The 20,188-nt window shown below is 36.0% G+C and overlaps 1 protein-coding gene across 2 annotated transcripts in view; it reads right to left on the bottom strand.

Annotated features, from left to right (window-relative positions):
- The window catches only part of XRN2 (5'-3' exoribonuclease 2), an 84,679-nt gene that overhangs the window by 23,668 nt on the left and 40,823 nt on the right, over positions 1-20,188 (bottom strand). For both annotated transcript variants that reach the window (XM_002923106.4, XM_034639810.1), the window contains 8 exons: positions 19,104-19,239; positions 17,766-17,873; positions 17,589-17,678; positions 16,838-16,910; positions 10,910-10,993; positions 9,466-9,563; positions 8,555-8,634; positions 7,272-7,328 (listed from right to left, as the gene is read on the bottom strand). In XM_002923106.4, coding sequence (XP_002923152.1) covers positions 7,272-7,328; positions 8,555-8,634; positions 9,466-9,563; positions 10,910-10,993; positions 16,838-16,910; positions 17,589-17,678; positions 17,766-17,873; positions 19,104-19,239 — 726 coding nt within the window. The remainder of the gene's footprint in view (positions 1-7,271; positions 7,329-8,554; positions 8,635-9,465; positions 9,564-10,909; positions 10,994-16,837; positions 16,911-17,588; positions 17,679-17,765; positions 17,874-19,103; positions 19,240-20,188) is intronic.

Below are 20,188 nucleotides of genomic sequence, written 5' to 3'. Positions count from 1 at the left end.
TCAATTGACATTTCAAAAAATCTAGTAATAGAATACCTACTGACATGAGGAAAATACATACACAACAGACTAGACATATATTCATCAAAAAGTTACCAGTGAAATTCTTTGTAACATTGTCTCCTTTCCTACTTTGTGCTTTTTAAATATTTTCTAAAATTCCTCCATGATTACAGTTGAAAACTTTTATTCAAGAAGGTTTTATTGAACTGGTTAACATTTTAGGTAGCTAATTTTTTCTCTTCAAATACTGCCACTTTAAATTATTAGGGCCTATTTTCATTGCACTGGGATTTAACTATATATTTTAAGTACACAAAAATAACTTCACTTATAATAAAAATGCAGATCTCAAGAGCAGCTGAACAATACTTCATTTACTGAATCCGTTCCTCCTATATCTCACTCTTCACTGGCAACCATCTTTATCTCAAATCTTCTCTACTAGGCAAAGTGGCCTTACGGCAGTGTTTACAGTTTTAATAGGGTGACAGAGAAAATGGCAGTTAAGTATAGGGGTTCGTTAGGGCCTTCCAGATTACAAAGTAAAGAGAGATAATCAGTAATAAAGCAAGACTTGGAACTAGAATGTCTCAAAGCAGTTATCTCTGTGTCAGCAGGGCTTTTCAGCAGTTTACCAAACAAACTCTAAGAGTTCCCATGGCATACACAGTTTCAGGGTGGACATGGGGGTACAAATGTTGGCCAGACATCAAACTTGCCTCCCCTTCTGATAAAGGAAATAGGAAATATTTAATAACATTGTCATAAGCAAGTGGAAAAGGCAACAATAGACACAGAAAAGATGCTGAGTCAAAGCATGTGTGTACACATACTTTCCACACATCTTTGTGAACGTGGGATAAAAGCATGTGTGCATGGGGGAGAAAGAAGATTCTTTCACCTGGGCCCAAGGAAAACATCATCCAAGAGGCCACGATATAAAGTGGGACAGGACTGGTTACAGAATGGGAGAGGAAATAAATGTAACCAAGACATGGAAAGGGGTTCCAGGACCAAGGAATAGCTCAGTTTAATTGGAGCAGCCTTCTCAATGTGGATCTGGGAGAGAAGTAAGCCCTATAAAAATGATCTGAGTGTTTACAACCTCAATTCTCCCAAGGAAGATACATAACTAGTCCCATTCTAAAGGAGTAGGACACAAACCGACTGGTTATATGCAATGAATGCTTTAAGTTCTCCGGTCTTTTTAAAAATTTATTTATTTATTTAAAAGATTTTATTTATTTATTTGAGAGAGAGTGCACACAAGAGGAGGGAGGGTTAGGGGGACAAGCAGACTCCTCGCCGAGCAGGGAGCCCAATGTGGGACCTGATCCTGGGACTCTGGGATTGTGCTCTGAGCAGAAGGCAGACCGCTCCACTGACTGAGCCACCCAGGCACTCAGGCTTTTTTTTTTTTTTCTTTTTTCTTTTTTTTTAATTTAAGTGGAGCTGGGTGTGGAGTTGGGTGTGGAGCCCAAACACAGGAGCTGAACTCACGACCCTGAGATGAAGATCCCAGGCGAGATCAAGAGTTGGGTCGTTCAACCGAGCCACCCAGGCACCCCAAGTTCTCAAGCCTTAACTCCCAAGTGGGACCTCAGCTGAGAAGAGCCAGATCGGAGCAAGCAAGTTTGTGAATACACGTGGTCAGGAACACAGGCTGGTTGAACTGGGTTAATGTCATTGAGGACCTGTTCTGACCACAATGTGAAATTGCTTCAGGCAGTCAGTCGGTGAGGGAGTAAACAAGATCAAGAATGCAATTCAGGGGTGCCTGGGTGGCTCAGGGCGTGATCCCGGCGTTGCGTTGTGGGATCGAGTCCCACATCAGGCTTCTCCACTGGGAGCCTGCTTCTTCCTCTCCCACTCCCCCTGCTTGTGTTCTCTCTCTCGCTGGCTGTCTCTGTCAAATAAATAAATAGAATCTTTAAAAAAATAAAAAAAGAATGCAATTCAGAAAGAACCTCCTGGCAGCAGTGTGTAAGAGAATAGAGGGAGAGAACCGAAAGAAGATCATCAATACAATCTAGGTAAGGGCCTTCAATATGCGCTGGAGGTGGGAATGCTGGGCAGGCAAAAGAAATGGCAGGGCTGGACTGGACTAAAGATCACATTCAGATGAGGGCTTGAGATGAAGATCTGCAAGTCATATACAGAAAGATGGAAACTAAAGGAAGGAAACAGCTAAGGTAACGAGTTCCCAGGCAGAAGAGATAATCTCTCCTGAAGGACAATGGTTGCAAGAGACATAATAAGACAGCTGAAACCAGTGTTTGAGAAAACAAACCCATTTATTCGTGAAATATGTGCAGTTTACTGTCAATTGTTCCTCAATGAAACTGCTTTAAAAATTCCATATTCATGCTCATGTTCTAAAAGGGAAAAAATTTCCACGAAAATAGGAAAAAAATCTCCAACACCTCCCCTACTTACCCTCAGGACCCAAACTCAACGGAGTGATCTATATACTTCATACAGAAAAACCATTAGACAGAAAAGGAGCATCTAAAAATAAGTTTGGAGGTCCCTACTGAAGGGACAAGCGATACTATTTTTGATCTCAAAGATTAAAGCATTCTTTTCCCTTGGATCTTTGAGAACAATCTGAAGACTTATTCTCTCCTAAAACGAGTTAAGCTTTCAGTGGTTGAGAGGTTTTCTTAGTAATTTGTTCCCAAAAATATAGACTAAGAACTATTATATTTTTAGAAAATAAAGAACAAAAGAAAAGCACAACTCATTTGTACTTTTTCAACGTGAAACACCAGCCACAACTTAAACAAACCTCTCCAAAAAATCAAACACATAAACCAGGCAAGAGCCCATTAATCAAAGTCCCAGAGGGGAATCTACTGATCTACTGAGAGCCAAGCTTTCAAAGTTCCTTCATTTTTTTTTCAGGTTTATGTAATTAAAATTCTCATAAACAGAGAAACTAAAATAACAGAAATTATGTTATTATAATAAAATATATAAATGAAAATGGAAATAATAAAGAAGAAAAACGGGTTATTCTTTGACAAATTTCTACCCAGAAACAAAACAGCTTAACTGTGGAGTGCGTCAGGGGAGGGAAAGCAGTAACACTAAGACAGAAACACCTTCAGAGAGGAAATGAGTTAACAGAACAGCTTATAGATTCAACAGGTGGCCCCTCTGAGGTAAAAGAACTGTGTTTAGATGTATACTGCTTCATCTAGCTTCATCTAACTCTGTAAACGCAAGCATTTTTCACCACTTCTTCCAGGTGGCACAGGGCTGGCTGACTTACGCAGCCTAAGCTCCTATCTACCAGACTAGCCCACCCAGGACTAGCATAATGGACCTCTCCTTTGGTAGGGAACTTCCCTATTATTTTAATCACCTGTCATCATAAACACACCAAGGACAAAATATAAAAACTGTAAACCTAAGCATGGTTGAAAATAACAAAACTGAGCAGTGCTTTTATTTGTATTACAAGTAGCACTTCAGACACCATTAGTAAGAAGAAAATACTATAGCAAAGTCTCAAAAGAAAAGGAATGGAATGTACAACACCCCTTTCCAACTCAATTCACTTTAAGAATTATCCTTAGAAATGCTATTTTAAGTACTATTACTGTTTAAGTGCTAGCACACTTAACAAAAGATAGCAGAAAACTCCAAATATCAAGTTACATATTTTTACTCTACCTTTCCCTGATACATTCCTTAATTAATGCTAAATCAGCATACCAATGCAAACTGTTCTTGTAAGAAAAACTTCATGATTCATATACTTGACATTTTAAAGCACTTTAAGACTTTATAGGACTTAAGATGTCTTCTGACATTCTATCAGAAGACGTTAAACAGGCAGTGGAAATTAAACCCTCCCAAGAGCTTTCCCCATCAAGTCTGTGACTGGCTGTATGTATTCCACTTCCTCTAGGCTTCTGATTTCAAGTTACCTGCTTGCCAACCATGAGTCTTACAGAAACGGTTACATTAAAAATTCACATTTTTAAAAAACCTCCTTGAAGAGATAAAACATTCTACCCCTTGCCTGATTCATAGAAAGTCTGAGAAACCCTCCTCTGAAGGAGTAAGGGCTCCTGGAAGACTCTGGCAAATACTGGGCTTTGACACTATGAACACCTGGGCTTTTACACAGGTTTAAAACTATGCCAGGTGCTATGAGAAAAAAACCAAAAACCAAAAAGAAACAAACCAACCCCCCAAAAACAAAAACCCAACAAAAAAACTCCCAAAAAACTTCACAATGCTACTGATAAAAAAACATATAAGATTATATAAATTCCAGATTATATTTCAGAAGAGAAGAAAAGCTATGAAAGATAGGCTACAAAGGCACTAACATTCCAAACAAGGGAAGGAAGGCACAGAGGTCAAAGAGCCTGGGTTGAAGGAGGCGGCAGGTATCCTTGAGGAACTGTGGGGATTCAGGCACAGAGCTATGGCTCTGCCAAACCATGACAGGCCTTGAAATAGCAAAAAAGTGTAATTCCACTGACACTACAGACCAAAGATTTCTGAGGAGCGGTAGTGTTTAACAGAGATAATCCTCATAGTGTGTGCCAGCAGATTCAGGGGGAAGATGGACTCAAATAAATTAGCTGGGAGATAATTACAGTAATTCAGGAGAAGAAACTACAAAATGAAGGGGTTAAAAAAAAAAAAAAAACCAAAACCCACTACAAAACAGGCTCACTGGGAAGAGCCAGATATGAAAAACAACTGGGAAAAAGAACCCAGGTATAGACAGAGATTAAGGTAGAATGAGAAGCCAAAGCATATAGTGTAAGAGAGCAGGATATAAGTCTGGGCAACAGGACGGTTAAGGACAGAAAGGGGAGATCAGCAAGGAGAACTGGTGAGGGGCACTGGACAAAGAAGTCTGGAACACTGAGTCTGAGGTAAAACAAAGGTAGGTGTGTGTGTGTCTATTCCTCCAGATGAATAGAAAATTGTGCCGCTGCAGTGGGAAGATAACTTCTCTTTAATTTTAAAATCATATGAGGTTTCAGATGAAGTTTTTTTTTAAAGATTTAATTTATTTGAGGGCAGGGAAGAGAACAAGCAGGGGAAGGGGCAGACAGAGGACAGAAGAAGACTCCCTGCTGAGCAGGGAGCCCAACATGACCCGTGCTGAAGGCAGATGCTTAACTGACTGAGCCACCCAGGCACCCCTATATTTAAAGTTAACAAACAATTAGTCTGAAAATTTTACATCTAAGCAAATTACAACGGTGAAGAGCGGGATGAGGAAAAATAAAGGAGGTGTAGCTCTGTTCTATTCAAAGGTAGGCTACTAATATGGTGACTGATTTATGGAATCAGAATTGGAAAAAAACCATCTAGGTCACAGCTGACTGTATTTTTCTAAGAGTCCTTCTAGGAACTGAAACACTTCAATAACCTCTATTATATGCCTTTTTAACGCTTCAGATAAGACCAATGTGATGGGAAAAACCCACCTAAACTCAACTTGAAGAAACAACTTCTCAAATATGGGATGGAATACTAGGTGCATCCAAACAGAGAAGGGGAAAAAATGACGGGAGTCAAAATAGAAATAACCAGCAATTGGCACCAGAACCTGCATTCTCAGATTTTCATTTATAAAGCAAACATAACACTGAGATGAAAAACAAGCCCCAAACACACAAAAATTGCAGTAAACTGGATCAACCTCATTCCCCTCAGAGGAAACAATGAAAATTAGCTTATAAGGCAAACGTTAACATGGTCTTTCATAAATCTCCAGGAAATTAAATCAATTTTATTATGAAGTTATTTTCAACATATATCTGAATATGCACCTAGATCTGGGATTTGTCTTATAAGTTTAATAATCTTACAAACACAATGGATACCAAATAATACCAAAAGCCTTTTCAGGCTCAGAACCAACCAGCCAACAATAACACTACCATACAAACAGAAGCTAGGGGATTTGTCAATTTTGTAATTCTTCCTTTGGACAAGTCTATCCTAATTAGAAAGTTAAGTAGAATTAACTACTTCTAGAGGGCTGGGCAGAAAGGCTCCTGAAAACATGCAGAAAAACTGAGGGGCACAAGCAAGCACGTGACAATCCACAGACGGAACCCAGTGGGATTAACTGGCCTGAAGCACTGCTGCAAGGCAGAGACCCCACGGGTTAATACAGTGTCCACACTGGATCTGCCTGAACCAGACTGTTCATGATGGGTGCAAGAGCTTGGCTCACAATTCTAAACCCTACCCTTCACAGAAGAGCTAAAAGACAAAGAGCCAGAACAAATTACATGTAAAGATAAATTAAAAATGTGTGTAAAGATAAATAAAAGCAACTACTCTAGAAATACTTCCCAAATTCATGACAGTTTTCTTTAAAAAAATGCCTTTCTAAAGTGGGCTTTGCTATCTAAATCCGTTAAGGATAGGAAAATGAACCTGCTTACACTTTACAATGATAAATCTAAATAAAACCTAAAATACTTCCCAAGAGTAACAGAAATAGTAAGAATGACTGGGAACAAAGGATTCAGTAAGTCTTCCCAAGCAGACTTTTACAAAATCCTTGAACTACTAGGATGTGTTTGCTTTAGTTTTGCCTGAAGACTAAAGAAAATGGTAACATAAATCCTGCCATCAAGATTAATAATTACATACAGGAATTAAGCAAATGAGTAGTAATGTGTTGGTTTTATTCTAAACAGTCACATTATATTTTACATATACAGAACGCTGTCAGCATGCAAGAAATGAAATAAAAGTACATTTTCCAGGTAGCAGAAATTAGCTTTTGATATAGTTTTAGTTTGTAATAATTGTTGGTAAACATTTCCACAAATTCATTCTATCTCAACCGAAATAAAGTATGTAATAGTTTTGTTTTTGAACTCTGCAGGGCCACACCTGTAAATATAATTAAAATAATCTGTTATACCACAGAGAAGCTGTGTGGGCCTCTGGGGTGAAGAGGTCTGTTTGCTCCTACGTAGTAAACCACTCCTAGGAACCCCTACTTTCTACCTCCCACTTTCCTAATCCGGGAAGAATTAGAGGTTGTCAGGGGAAACCAGAAAGCAGAGAGGCAAGCCTGTTAAATCAGTAACCTTAACAATATACATTATTTAAAGTCAAGAGGCTCTGTTCTGAGGTCTGCAACACAGTGACTCTCCAATCTCAAAGCACTGGTGGAATAATAGCTGCCATTTCCTTGTGATTCTTCTTCAACTTATCTGCAAGTTCAGAGCTGTGTTTTGGTCAAATGACATGAATTTTGGAAGACTTACCTGATTGCAGTGTTCTGTGTCAGATCCCGTAACATGGGCACAGGAGAACATACTATTCTAAAGAGAAAGAAGAGAGTAAGTTGTAACCTTTTGGATAAGTGGAATTAAGATGTTGCTTTAGGAAAGAGAAATCATTAAAATGTACCAATAAAAATGACATAACCAATTACATCTTTAAAAAAAGACCCTGTCTTCCTTGTTTGTAATCTCCTTAACAGAAAACTATGACGGGCAAACGGCTCATATCAGAATGTGTAAAGCATACAAACAAACCAAAAAGGGGCACAGGGGAACAAATAACTGAACAGAAGAATAGAACAGGTACTTGATAAATGAGGAAAACCAAATGGTTAACAAATATACCATAAGGCATTCAATTTCATTAGTAATCAAAGAAATGCAACTGTAAGCCACAAGGTGCCAATAAGCATCCACTAAACTAACAAAAATTAAGGTCATGAAAATCAATTCCAAGGGTTTGCAAGAATGTAGAGCAGTAAGATCTCTCACAAACTGCCACTGAGATTACAAAATAGTGTATTCACTTTGGAAAAACCACCCAATATTATCTACAAAAGAGGAAGATACAATTGACCAGCAATTCCCAAACTCTTATCCCAGAATCCCTTTAAAACATTCCTAAAAATCAAGGACCTCAAAGATCTTCTGGTTATACTGGTTATGTCTATCAATATTTGCCTATTAAAAATCAAAACTAAGAAATATCTAAAATACTAATTTAAAGATAACAGTAATAAACCTATTACATGTTAACATAAATAGTATTTTTTATGAAAAACTATTTTACAAAGCAAAAAAAAGAGAAGTGTCATTGTCTTACATTTTTGAAAATTTCTTTAATATCTGGCTTAATATCTATCTTAATATTAATAGCTGGATTCTCTTATCTGCTTCTGATTCAATCTCTTGAGATAGCTATCACACTACTTTCAGCTTCTGGAAAACTCCACTGTATACTCAAGAGAGAAAGAGAATGAGAAAAGCAAATAATATCATAGCATCTTAGTATTATTATGAAAACAGCTTTGACCTCATGGATCTCCTGTAAGGGCTTTAGGGACCCCCAGGACTCTCTGCACATAGTGACACAGCTACTAGGCTGAAGAGCTGGGCTCTGACCCCAAGTCTTTTTTATAGTCCAGCAGGTTTTCTGTTGTTTTGTTTTCTCACAATTACTAGAAAATAAAACATTTAGGCAACAAGGAAAAAATGCTAGCTAAACTTTCTCCCAGTCACCACAATGTGCACAAATGAATGCTTACTGATCTGGAAGAACAGCTTCTTCATCCAAAGAAAATTTTCCTTGAATCCCATGACATAGTTCAGGCGGTACATCCACCAGCTGTGGAAAAATGCATTCCTGATCACATACCCAAAAGAATGGAAACAGGGACTCACGCATATGTATGTACACCAATGACCATAGTAACATTATTCTTAAAAGCCAGGAGGAGGAAACAACCCAAGTTTCCATCAACAGATGAATGGATAAAGAAAATGCGGTGTATACACACTATGGTCATAAAAGGAAGGAAGCCCTGATACATGCTACAACAAAGATGAGCCTTGAAAACATTATGCTAAGTAAAATAAGTCAGACCAAGAGGACAAACACTGTAGGAATCCATTTATTCCATTTACAAAGAACAGGAAAATTCAGAGACAGAAAGTAGAAGACAGGCTACCAGAAGTAAGGGGAGAGGAGAATAGAGATGTAAGGGATATCCAGTTTCTGTCTGGGAAGATAAGTAAGTTCTGCAAGTGAATAGTGGTGATGGCTGCACAACACTGTACACAGATTTAATGCCACAAATTTATACACTTTTAATATGGTTTTTAAAGATTAAAATGGTACACTTGTTTCTATTTTTTTTAAGATTTTATTTATTTATTTTTGAGAGAGAGAGAGAGAGAGAGAACGCGCACGTGCACGTGAGCTGGGAGAAGGCACAGCGGGAGAAGCAGACTCCCCACTGAGCAGGCAGCCCAATGTGGGACTAGATCCCAGGACCCTGGGATCATGACCTCAGCTGAAGGCAAATGCTTAACTGACTGAGACACCCAGGCGCCCCATTTGTTTCTATTTTATCAAAATTTAACAAATGTATTTCTGATGAATTAACCAAATAATTACACTGTCTAAAAGCACTTCATGTGGAAAAAGAGACCATACCTCTGTGGAACCTGTCTGGTAGAGTTCTAAAATGAAGTCATGGAGTGGGTGATGTTTCCCCACAAATAAGACGTCACCTCCAAGACTGTTTCTTTTAGCTGGGGGGAAAATTAGGAAAGAATAAAGATCAAACAATTACATCTGCAAGAGCAACTTTTATGAGAATAAAATAAAAAGGAACATCTAAATTTTAAAAACTTAAGTATAAGGTCTACAAAAAATAATTTCAAAGTGACAGACCTAAATGTGTGAGGTCTCTGAAGAAGAAAAACAAGTTTGACAACAGAGTTTCAAAGCTCAATGACTATCAGAAAAAATTATCACTAAAACATATCTGAATATAGCACTGTAAGGGACAAAGTAATTTACACAGAACTCAATTTCTTACTGTAAGAAATATCTAACCATTTCCTGAGCAAGCCCAGACAAATTATACCACGTGGTAAAAAAGACTATTCTAAGGATGGCTGACAGAGAAATTATTTCTATAGGTTTATTATAGTGGTGTTAAATACATTTTCCAACAGAGTCTAGCTTTGCAATTTCCCAACACTTTTAACTGTATTTTAAATGCCACTCTTTGTACAAAATAACATTTCAGGTTAGCAATCTAAGAGTAAAATGCCTCTGTTTCAATGTAACTTTTTAAACAAAGTTACTGTTATTTAGAGGGGATGAAGGGAAGAAGGGAGATGGAGGAAATTAATACACTCCCAGCACGGAAAAACACTTTTGTGTATACATGTCATGTAAGAATCAAAAAGCCAAGGGGCAGGCACTGGGTGGCTGAGTTGGTTAAGCGGCCAGCTCTGCATTTCGGCTCAAGTCATGATCTCAGGGTCCTGGGATTGAGCCCCATGTTGGGCTCCCCACTCAAGGCAGAGCCTGCTTGAGGATTCTCTCTCTTCCTCCTCCCCTCCCCCTGCTCATGCATGCTTGTGCTCTCTCTTTAAAATAAATCAATCTTAAAAAAAAAAAAAAAAAAGAATCAGAAAGTCAAAGGATGTTCTTGAAATGCTGTTTTTTTTTTTTAAGTAGGCTCCATGGCATGGAGCCCAATGCAGATTTGAACTCACAACGGCTGAGACCAAAACCTGAGCTGAGATCAAGAGTCAGATGTTTAACTGACTGAGCCACCCAGGCACCCCTTAAAGTGTTGCTTTTTAGTAAATCTAACACACTTGTAAGCTAAAAAAAACTGTATTTCTATTCAATTTGGGTAATACATTTTAAGAAACAAAGTTGACTTTTCTTATGAAGAAGTAAAAACCAATGGTTTATGCCCCCTTTATGTGAAATTTGACAAATGGAAAAGAGTCTAATTTTTTACAGGGAAATGTAATTTTTTACAGGGAAATGTAAAGTTATGTATGATAAAGACTCAATGTAAAGTTATGTATGATACAGACTCAATGTTGAGACCAAGTGGAAGTATAGTTCTTACTCTCTTCTGGAGTGAGGTCTGGATATACCTCTTCTAGAGCAGCTCGCAGCCTTCGCTCATCCACAAAAGGCAACAGAGCAACACCTGGAGAAAGAAATGCACACCAACCACCCAGCTATTAGGATCACCCAAATTCCACTTATCACTGGTCCAAATAAACATTTCTAGTAGAATATCCCTGTTAACATAAAAACACTTTGGAACTGAACTCTATTTATTCAAATCTCAGATGCAAATACTTTCCGTGTGTTCAGAGAAGAAAGAAGTTTCATTTATTTTCCATCCTTAAGATGGCTCATATGAAAAACCATGTTTGCAGAATCTTAACTCCGTGATGATAAAATTTTTCAATTAAATGAACAAGTAGCCACCTGGACACCAGTCTATGTTCTCGTGCCTTACTTACGAGGACAACCTTGGGCAAGCCAGTTAATCTGCCAAGAGTTTGAGCTTGTCCTTTCATCTTTCTAGGACTTGGTTTTTAACTAAAATATTCAGGTCTGTTCAATGTGAATAAATACACGGAATGTCTTCTAGCTCTAAAACTGCACAGTATTCTGTTTTTTACATTTTAAAAACCTAATAACTAATTTAGATACATAAAGTCCTAAAGGACCGGCTTATGTAATTTTGGGGGCCGGGTAGGATCACAGCTGTTCATATTCAGGCTGAAAACTGTCTTGTGGAATGTGCTGAAATTAAAGTAATTGTTTTATTTCAACCCACGTTCATAATTTTCAAAGCAGCATACCAGTAATACAGTATCTATTTCTAGAAAAATATATGAAGTTATTGAACCATATGTGTATGTTGTGCTGTATATAGTATAGTCTTTTGACCAAAAAAATGTAAAATAGCAAAGAGAAATGCTAAATAGAGCTAAATAATTTTGAAACTACTGCCAATCAAAACTGCCATACTTGTGATTATTCCCTTTAAAATGATGAGAAATGTAAGGTTCCCAAAGTTGTCATTAATTATTTAGCTATCATATTTTCAAAGTTTAGAAACAGGTTTAATTTCATTACCTAGAAGGGAAATATGTTTTTAAAGTTAAAAAGAAACTAAGTTCTAGTGTGAATTTTGAAGGGCCTTAAAAGTGACTTCAAGAATATCAATATCTATCAACTGAGTTAGGCTATTTCATCTACTGGTAAACATTTTACATGGAAAAAATGTAGGGAGTTCTTCAAGTTTTGTTTAGTCATACACTTAAGATCTAAACAAATTATCAGAAAGACTTTCCTACAATATCAACTCCAAAAGCCAGCTCCCACTGGGAAGCAACTTGCAGTGCTAATGACAGCAATAAGGTTACTAAGCAACAAATCGGCCCTACTGGGCAAGATAGGAAGAAATGCCTTACACCCAGATGTGATAAAGTTAGCGCTTGAGTGAGAAGATAGTAAAAATGACATTAGCAGCTAATTTCTCCTGAGCACTTATTCATTATGTTAACATGCATTAGCTCAACACCACAAGTAACCTAAGTAGTGGTAACACTTAGGTAAATACATAGTGGTCACACTCTCTGGGTCCAGACCTTAGTTCAGCCACTGTGTGACTTCGATCAAATGACTTAAAATACTCTGTTCGTATATAAAATATGTAGCATATTTTATGAGTATACTATATTCCTCTTATGTATATTAAGTAAATATAAAAACACAACATTGCGAGGGTTCAATAAATGTCGAAAACATATCCAGATATATTTTAGCTGCTACCATTTTAAGATACACTCAACTTAGGTGAGAAGTATTACCGTTACTTTCAAAAATTTTTAAAGACATGGGGGAATAACTATAACTCCTCACAGTACTAAATTTGACCTCGAAAAAACTGTGTTCTTGTTACAGTCAAACAAATGAAAATACTCACATAAAATATAAAAATATTAAAGGTCTGAGTTTCAACTCATCCTAAAATTCATTTGGAACCTCAAGGGGCCCCAAATAGCCAAAAGAACCTTGAAGAAGAAAAACAGAGTTGGAGGACTCCCACCACTTGATTGCAAAACTTATTAAAGCTACAATAATTAAAACAGTTTGGTACTGGCATTAAGGACAGGCATATTGCACAGTGGAATAGAGAGCCCATAAATAAGCCCTCAGATATGCAGTCAAACGATTTTCAATAAGGGTGCCAAGACTGTTCAATGGGGAAAGAGCAGTCTTTTCAACAAATGGAGCTGGGAAAATGAATATCCATAGCAAAAGAATGAAGTTGGACCCTAACCTTACACCCTACACAAAAGTTAACTCAAAATGAATCAAAGACCTAAATGTTAAGAGCTAAAACTATAAAATTCTTAAAAGAAAACAGGGAGGAAGCTTCATGACACTGGATTTGGCAACGACTTCTTGCATATGACACCAAAAACACAGGCAACAACAAAACAGTCCAACAAAAATTGCACTTCCATCATAATTAAAAACTTTTGTGCATCAAAGGACACTATCAAACAAAGTAAAAAGACAATCACAAAATGGAAGAAAATAAATGCAAAATCATATATAAGAGACCGGTGTTCAAAATATATAAAGTACTCCTACAATACAACAACAAAAACCCAATTCAAAAAATGAGCAAAAAACCTGAACAGACATTTCTCCAAAGACACAGAAATACCAAATAACACATGAAAAACTGCTCAACATCACCAATCATTAGCGAAATACAAATCAAAAGCATGGGGAGATACTGCTTTATACCTATTAGGATGGCTATTATCAAAAAAACAAAAAACAAACCAAAAAACCCCAGAAAATAGACACAAATAAATGGAAAAGATATTACATGTTTATGGATTGGAAGAATACTGTTAAAATGTCCATACTATCCTAAGCAATCTATAGATTCAGTGCAATCCCTATCAAAATACCACTGGCATTTACCACAGAACTAGAACAAGGAATCCTAAAATTTGTATGGAACTACAAAAGACACCAAATTGCCAAAGCAATCTTGAGAAAGAACAAAGATGGAGGTCTCACACTCCCTGACTTCAAACCATACTACAAAGCGACAGCAATCAAAACAGTATGGTACTGAAACGAAAACAGACATACAGATTAATGGAATAAAACAGAGAGCCCAGAAAAAACCCCACGTATATATATACGGTCAATTAATCTATGACAAAGGAGGCAAGAACACACAACAGGAAAAGAGTCTTTTCAAGAAATGGTGTGAGGAAAACTGGAAACCTACATTCAGAACAGTAAAACTAGACCATTTTCTTGAACCATATGCACAAATAAACTCAAAATGAACTATAGACTTGGATGTAAGACTTGAAACTATAAAACTCCTAGAAGAAACAGTAGGCAGTAAGCTCTTTGACATCAGCCTCAACAATATTTTTTCTTGGACCAGTTTCTTCAGGTAAGGGCAACAAAAGCTAAAATAAACAAATGGGACTACATCAGACCAAGAAGCTTTTGTTTCAGCAAATGAAACAATCAACAAAATGGAAAGGTATTTGCAAATCACAATCCGATAAGGGATTGATATCCAAACTATATTAAAAAACTTCCACCACTTAATACCAAAAAAAATCCAATTAAAAAATGGGCAGAGGATTTGAACATTTTTTCCAAAGAACACATCCAGATGGCCAACAGATACATGAAAAGATGCTCAACATCACTAATTATCGGGGAAATGCAAATCAAAATCACAATGGGATATCATCTCACATATTTAAGATTGGCTATTATCAAGGAGTGCCTGGGTGGCTCAGCCGTGAAGGCTCAGGTCATGATCCCAGGGTCCTGGGATCGGGCCCCACAGTGGGCTCCCTGCTTGGCGGGAAGCCTGCTTCTCCCTCTCACACTCCCCTTGCTTGTGTTCCCTCTCTCTCGTTGTCTCTGTCAAATAAATAAATAAAATCTTAAAAAAAAAAAAAAAAAGATTGGCTATTATCAAAAAGAAAAACAAAAACAAGGGTTGTGAGGATGTTGAGGAAAGGGAACCCTCATACACAGTGGTGCATCCACAATGGGGAACAGTACAGACGTTTCTCAAAAAGTTAAAAATAGAAACACCATACAATCCAGCAATTCCACATCTAAATATTTATCCAAAGAAAAGAAAAATATTAACCTTCAGAGATAAATGCACCCATATGTTCCCTGCAGCATTATTTACAACAGCCAAGCTATGGAACCAACCCAAGTGTCCATCAACAGACAAACAGATAAAGATGTATATACACACACACACACCGAAATATTACTCAGCCATAAAAAAAGAAAGCTTACCATTTCCAACAACATCAGTCAACCTATAGGGTATTATGCTAAGTGAAACAAGTCCTGACAGAGAAAGACAAATACGTATGATTTCACTTACATGCAGAATCTAAGAAAACAAAACAAATGAACAAACAAAACAAAACAGGAACAGACTCACAAATAAAGAAACAAACTGTTGGTTACCAGAGGGGGAAGAGGTTGAGGGGATAGGCAACTAGGTGAAGTGGATTGAGAGGTACAAAATTCTAGTTATAAAATAAGTCAGTTGTGGAGATGTAATATACAGCATAGGGACTACAGTCAATAATACTGTAGTAACTTTGTATGGTGATAGAAGGTAATCAGACTTATCATGGGGATCACTTCATAACATATAAACATATCAAATCACCATGATGTACACCTGAAACAGGATATGGTATGTCAATTATACTTCAACTAAAAATACATAAATACATAAAAGCCATTTACTGAATTTAAAAAGTAACAAATGTTGGCAAGGATGTGAAGAAAGTGTAACCATTGTGCCTTGCCCCACTTTTCCTCTGATTTATACTACAATGATATATATAGAAAGCAAGACATCTGCATGTTTATATATTTACTTATTTATTTAACACTTACATAAATACACTTAACAAATACTTATATTTTTACTTTACTACCCCTTAGCCCTCTCCCTCTAATCAAAATATCCTCCACAAAGCAGCTTAAAAACAACCTAACACTCCAACCCACTTACATATAACAAAATATGACCACAGAGCACAACCCTGCTAACGTCAATCAGTGGGCTGCATTTCCCATTATCATTCCATTAAAATAATATGAAATTTCCTTTACTACATAAACCAAAAGTCAACCTTAAATCTCAAAAATTGATTTTTCAATTTGTAAATTATTATTTAACCCCCCATCTCACAATTCTCTGAGTCATGTTACTGGTCATCTATCTGCACCACAGGAAATAACCAGAGAAAGTAAAAACACGGTTTTACCAAATGAAATTATCTTAGAAAAATATATGGTGGAAGAAAAAGTTAAAGTGATTTGCTGAAAGGGGCTTTGTAATGAAATAATAGTTGACTTACTGTGTGAGAGACTTCTCTATTGTGTTTTACATTCAGTCATCATCACACATTTGCTGAGTGGTAAACAGCATGTTAAATTTAGTAGTAATTTAAAATTGACATTCTTACAAAACTGTAAACAGAAGGAATGAGAAAAATCACAGCTAAATAAATAAATAGGAAATAAGCTTTAATGATTACTGTCAAGTATTTAAAACTAAATTTCTAATACATTTTTTATTTTCAAATTTCAATGGAATATAAGTGAATCTCCACATAAATGCCATCATGTTTCTGTATTTCTCAGCAACCTTACAAGGTGTCGATGAACCTATTAACTGGAAGCAAGTCCCAAGTCCCATTAATTACTCACAAAAAAGACAAAAGAATGATCAATCTGTTTCAACTTAATTTACAGTTTATCAGAATGTTACTATTAATCATTGCTAATGCCAGGATGGATAGAAAAAAATAAAATTTTGACGTGTAATTCTTAAAATATTTATCTTTCACAGAAATTCTTTCATCACCTAAATCATGTTTGCTTACAGTTCACCAAACTTTTGTTTTAACAAAAAGGAATAATGTCTAAATTTTACCTTGCCATGCATATTTCTTCCCATTCAAATCAATAGCAAAATCTTCAGGATAGAAGTCAATTATACTAGAATCCTATGTCAAGGAGACAAATAAAGGTTCAGAATAAAAGTCAAACATGTCTGAGTTATAAAGAACCTGACACTTCTTTCATTCATGTTGTCAGGCCTGATAAGAAAATAAGGTTTCATTCCTTTAAAAAATGTTAAGACCATCAGGTCATTAATCCCAATAGTAAAACAAAATTAACACTTTTATTTTAAAAAATTAAAAAAAAAGGCATTATTAGAGAGGAATTTTAGAACTGACAACTGTGGACCCAAGACAGTCAATGAAGAGTTTACTGACTCTAATCCTTCCTACTTCTTGCCTGGCTTTTCTTCTTCCTATCTGGCACACAAAATAAGCTCAGCGATGATTTTAGGTAGGCCAGTCTGAACTATGGTAGCCACCACGCATGGCTGGAATAAATAAAAATAATGACTTAGAGGTAGGTTGAGAACAAAGTAACTGTTATAAGAATTGCTCCCAAACACAAATTAATTTCTTTATATACCGTGTAGGGCTCTCATAGCCAAGGAAGGTAGGGGGTAAAAAAAAAGGTGAAAAATATACATAAGAACTCAGTGCTTTTACTTTGTTTTTGGACTTCACTATTTTAACTATGAGATGCAAAAGCAACTGTGACTAATGTTAGTGAAATGGATGACAAAAACCCAGTTACCAACACGCTCAAAATACTAAGACACTAACGGGATCACTCATGAGCTTCCGCCATGATGGAGGTAGAAAATTACCACTCGCAGCTGGAAAAACTCCCATAAGTTGTTCCAATGGTTTAAACTGCAAGAAAGAAAAAGTTTAAGATAGGACACAATTTTATCTAAGCCAAAATCTATGAATTTTATGAATCTAAATAACTAAGCTTACTGGTTTGGTGCCCTTCTCAAAATCAGATGGCATGTCTGCAATACCTTCAAAGTCTGAAGCAAATGGTGCATAATGGAATGGATAATACCACTTCCAGGAAGCACAGCCCTAGAATCATAGCAAACAAGAAAACAACAAAAACAAAAATCTATGTTCAATACGGACACAGAAAAGCAAACAAAAATTAGAGTATTAGCCTATAATATTCCATTTATAAAATACATGACTTCCAGTGTACATTTCATTTATTAATTTTTTCCCATGAGCCCTAACAGTTGTTTTGATTAACTGAAATGTTACTTTTTATCAATGGCTCCTTGATTTAAAAACTATTGCAAAGCATCTTTAAATCAGTAGTTAATACCAAACTTTGTTAAGTACAATTTGTAAAATACAATTTGGTGAAGATTTTTACCCTTAAAATGTGCTTGGTTACATATCTTTCCAATTTTACAGCTGCCATCACCAAATCAAATGAAGAGCAGTGGTAATTGGCACTTACTTAGCATATAGATAGGTAAGGGACATCACTGGAACCGTGACTAAATAAAACTTCCGAAAGTTTCATTTTATAATTCCCTATTATATTTTCATTGTGACAACCTTCTCTTTATTATAAAAAACAGTAAGTTTTACTGACAGAAAAGAGAACTCCTACGCCTAGTGAATTAAAATCCTGAGAATAAAAGTAAAACATGAATTTACTATTATACTGTTGATAATGCATTAAATTACTTTCCACTTAATGACAAACTTCATCTTTTCCCAGATCACACCAAACTTAACTTGCTGTGCTCTCAGAGAATGAAACTAGATATTAACTACTAGTGTTACAATCCCCTATATGTCTATCTAATCTCTCACCAATCTGACATCTCAATCAAAAGCTTTAAGTCAGATACAGATTACTCCAATTAGAATGCACTTCATGTAACATCACTACATTACGCAGAGGAAATGGTATCATTCAAATGCCTTTCAAAATCTTACTAGTATTTTCTAGGTTTTCTCCTTTGTTCATTTAGTGACCGTCTATTAATTATTTTTTACTTCCAATTAAAAAACCACCATACTTTAATTTTGTTAAAGACAAAGTACACTCAATCCACACTATTTGATGCTGAAATTCTTAAGCACAACAAAAATTATTTTTATTTACATGTGAGAAGCGTCAAAGGCTTTACAAACAAATATTATTTAAGGTAATGAATTTCTAAACAGAAGTTTTCTAAAAAAATGAGTCTGGATTTAATTTCATAATATAACTCAATAATACACAGAAATTATGATCTTCCTAGAATGATTAGCTAGGTTTAGAGGAAAATATTCTCTTTGTACCTGGTAATAATATCGAAGAACCCAGCAGAGCCCCTCAACATAAGACTGTACAACTTTACGACGGAATTTCTCATCAGCTGCATCAACGTCAAATTTGTTCTTGTAGTACCGCTGCTTCCAACCAGCTTCCCACAGCCTAAAATCCAGGCAAAGCCGGTTCATGTTGAATTAATACTTTCCATAATTGTCCACTGGTTTATCACCCAAATCATTTTATATTTAATATCCAGGTGAAATATAAATGAGTTAAACAGTAATACTAACACAGCTTCATTTAATTATTTCTAAAAAGCCCACTTTCACAGAATTTATTAAAAGACGGTAAAAGACGGTTAAACATCAAAAATCCAAACACTGATCCTAGTAAGACCATTATAAAACTACATTTTGGAAAAGAGAAAATGACTACTTATTAAAGTAGATACTGAACACTTGTTTGTTCAAATTTTAATACTGTTTTATGTTTTTTTCATTGTGGACCAATTCTGAAACTACACTGTAAGACTCAAATATTGAAGATATTTTATATAAGTTCCTCAGTTTGTTAAAATACATTTAAACTAAACAAAGGAGTCAATCGAATTACTTTTTAAAAAAAAGATTTACATGGGTAATTTTTTAAAAGGTAAAAAATGGTTTGTAAAACAATAATCTAGAAGCCAGGCAGAAAATTATGTTTATACCTATTCTCCTATCCTTGGGCCTTATCCCTCTTTCAACTAGGAGTTGTTGGCTTAAGGGAAAGACAGAAACACACATGTACGTATGCTCTAGTAGAACTTAGAAGGTCAATCGATTCGCTAAGTTATCATTAATCACTGAAAATACATGTGAAGAACCACTTTTTCAAAGTGTTTTTTTTAAGTACTCATTTCTCATTCTCTAAAAGATTTAAATATTTTATTGAAGGAACACAAAGAAGCTGAAGAACACTAAAGAAACAAATCAGGACAGATCAGACACACGAAGATGATTCTCATTAAAGGCTATTTTGTACCATGTGCCACATGTTACAAATTAATTACAGTCATGTTCCAGAATACACCACATCAATTTTAATTCCCTCCCACTTGCCCCAAGCATTC

This window comes from Ailuropoda melanoleuca, chromosome 13 (assembly GCF_002007445.2).
Source record: "Ailuropoda melanoleuca isolate Jingjing chromosome 13, ASM200744v2, whole genome shotgun sequence".
NCBI lineage: Eukaryota > Metazoa > Chordata > Mammalia > Carnivora > Ursidae > Ailuropoda > Ailuropoda melanoleuca.
The sequence above is the reverse complement of the archived record's forward strand: the minus strand, read 5'-3'. Positions and strand labels throughout refer to the sequence as shown.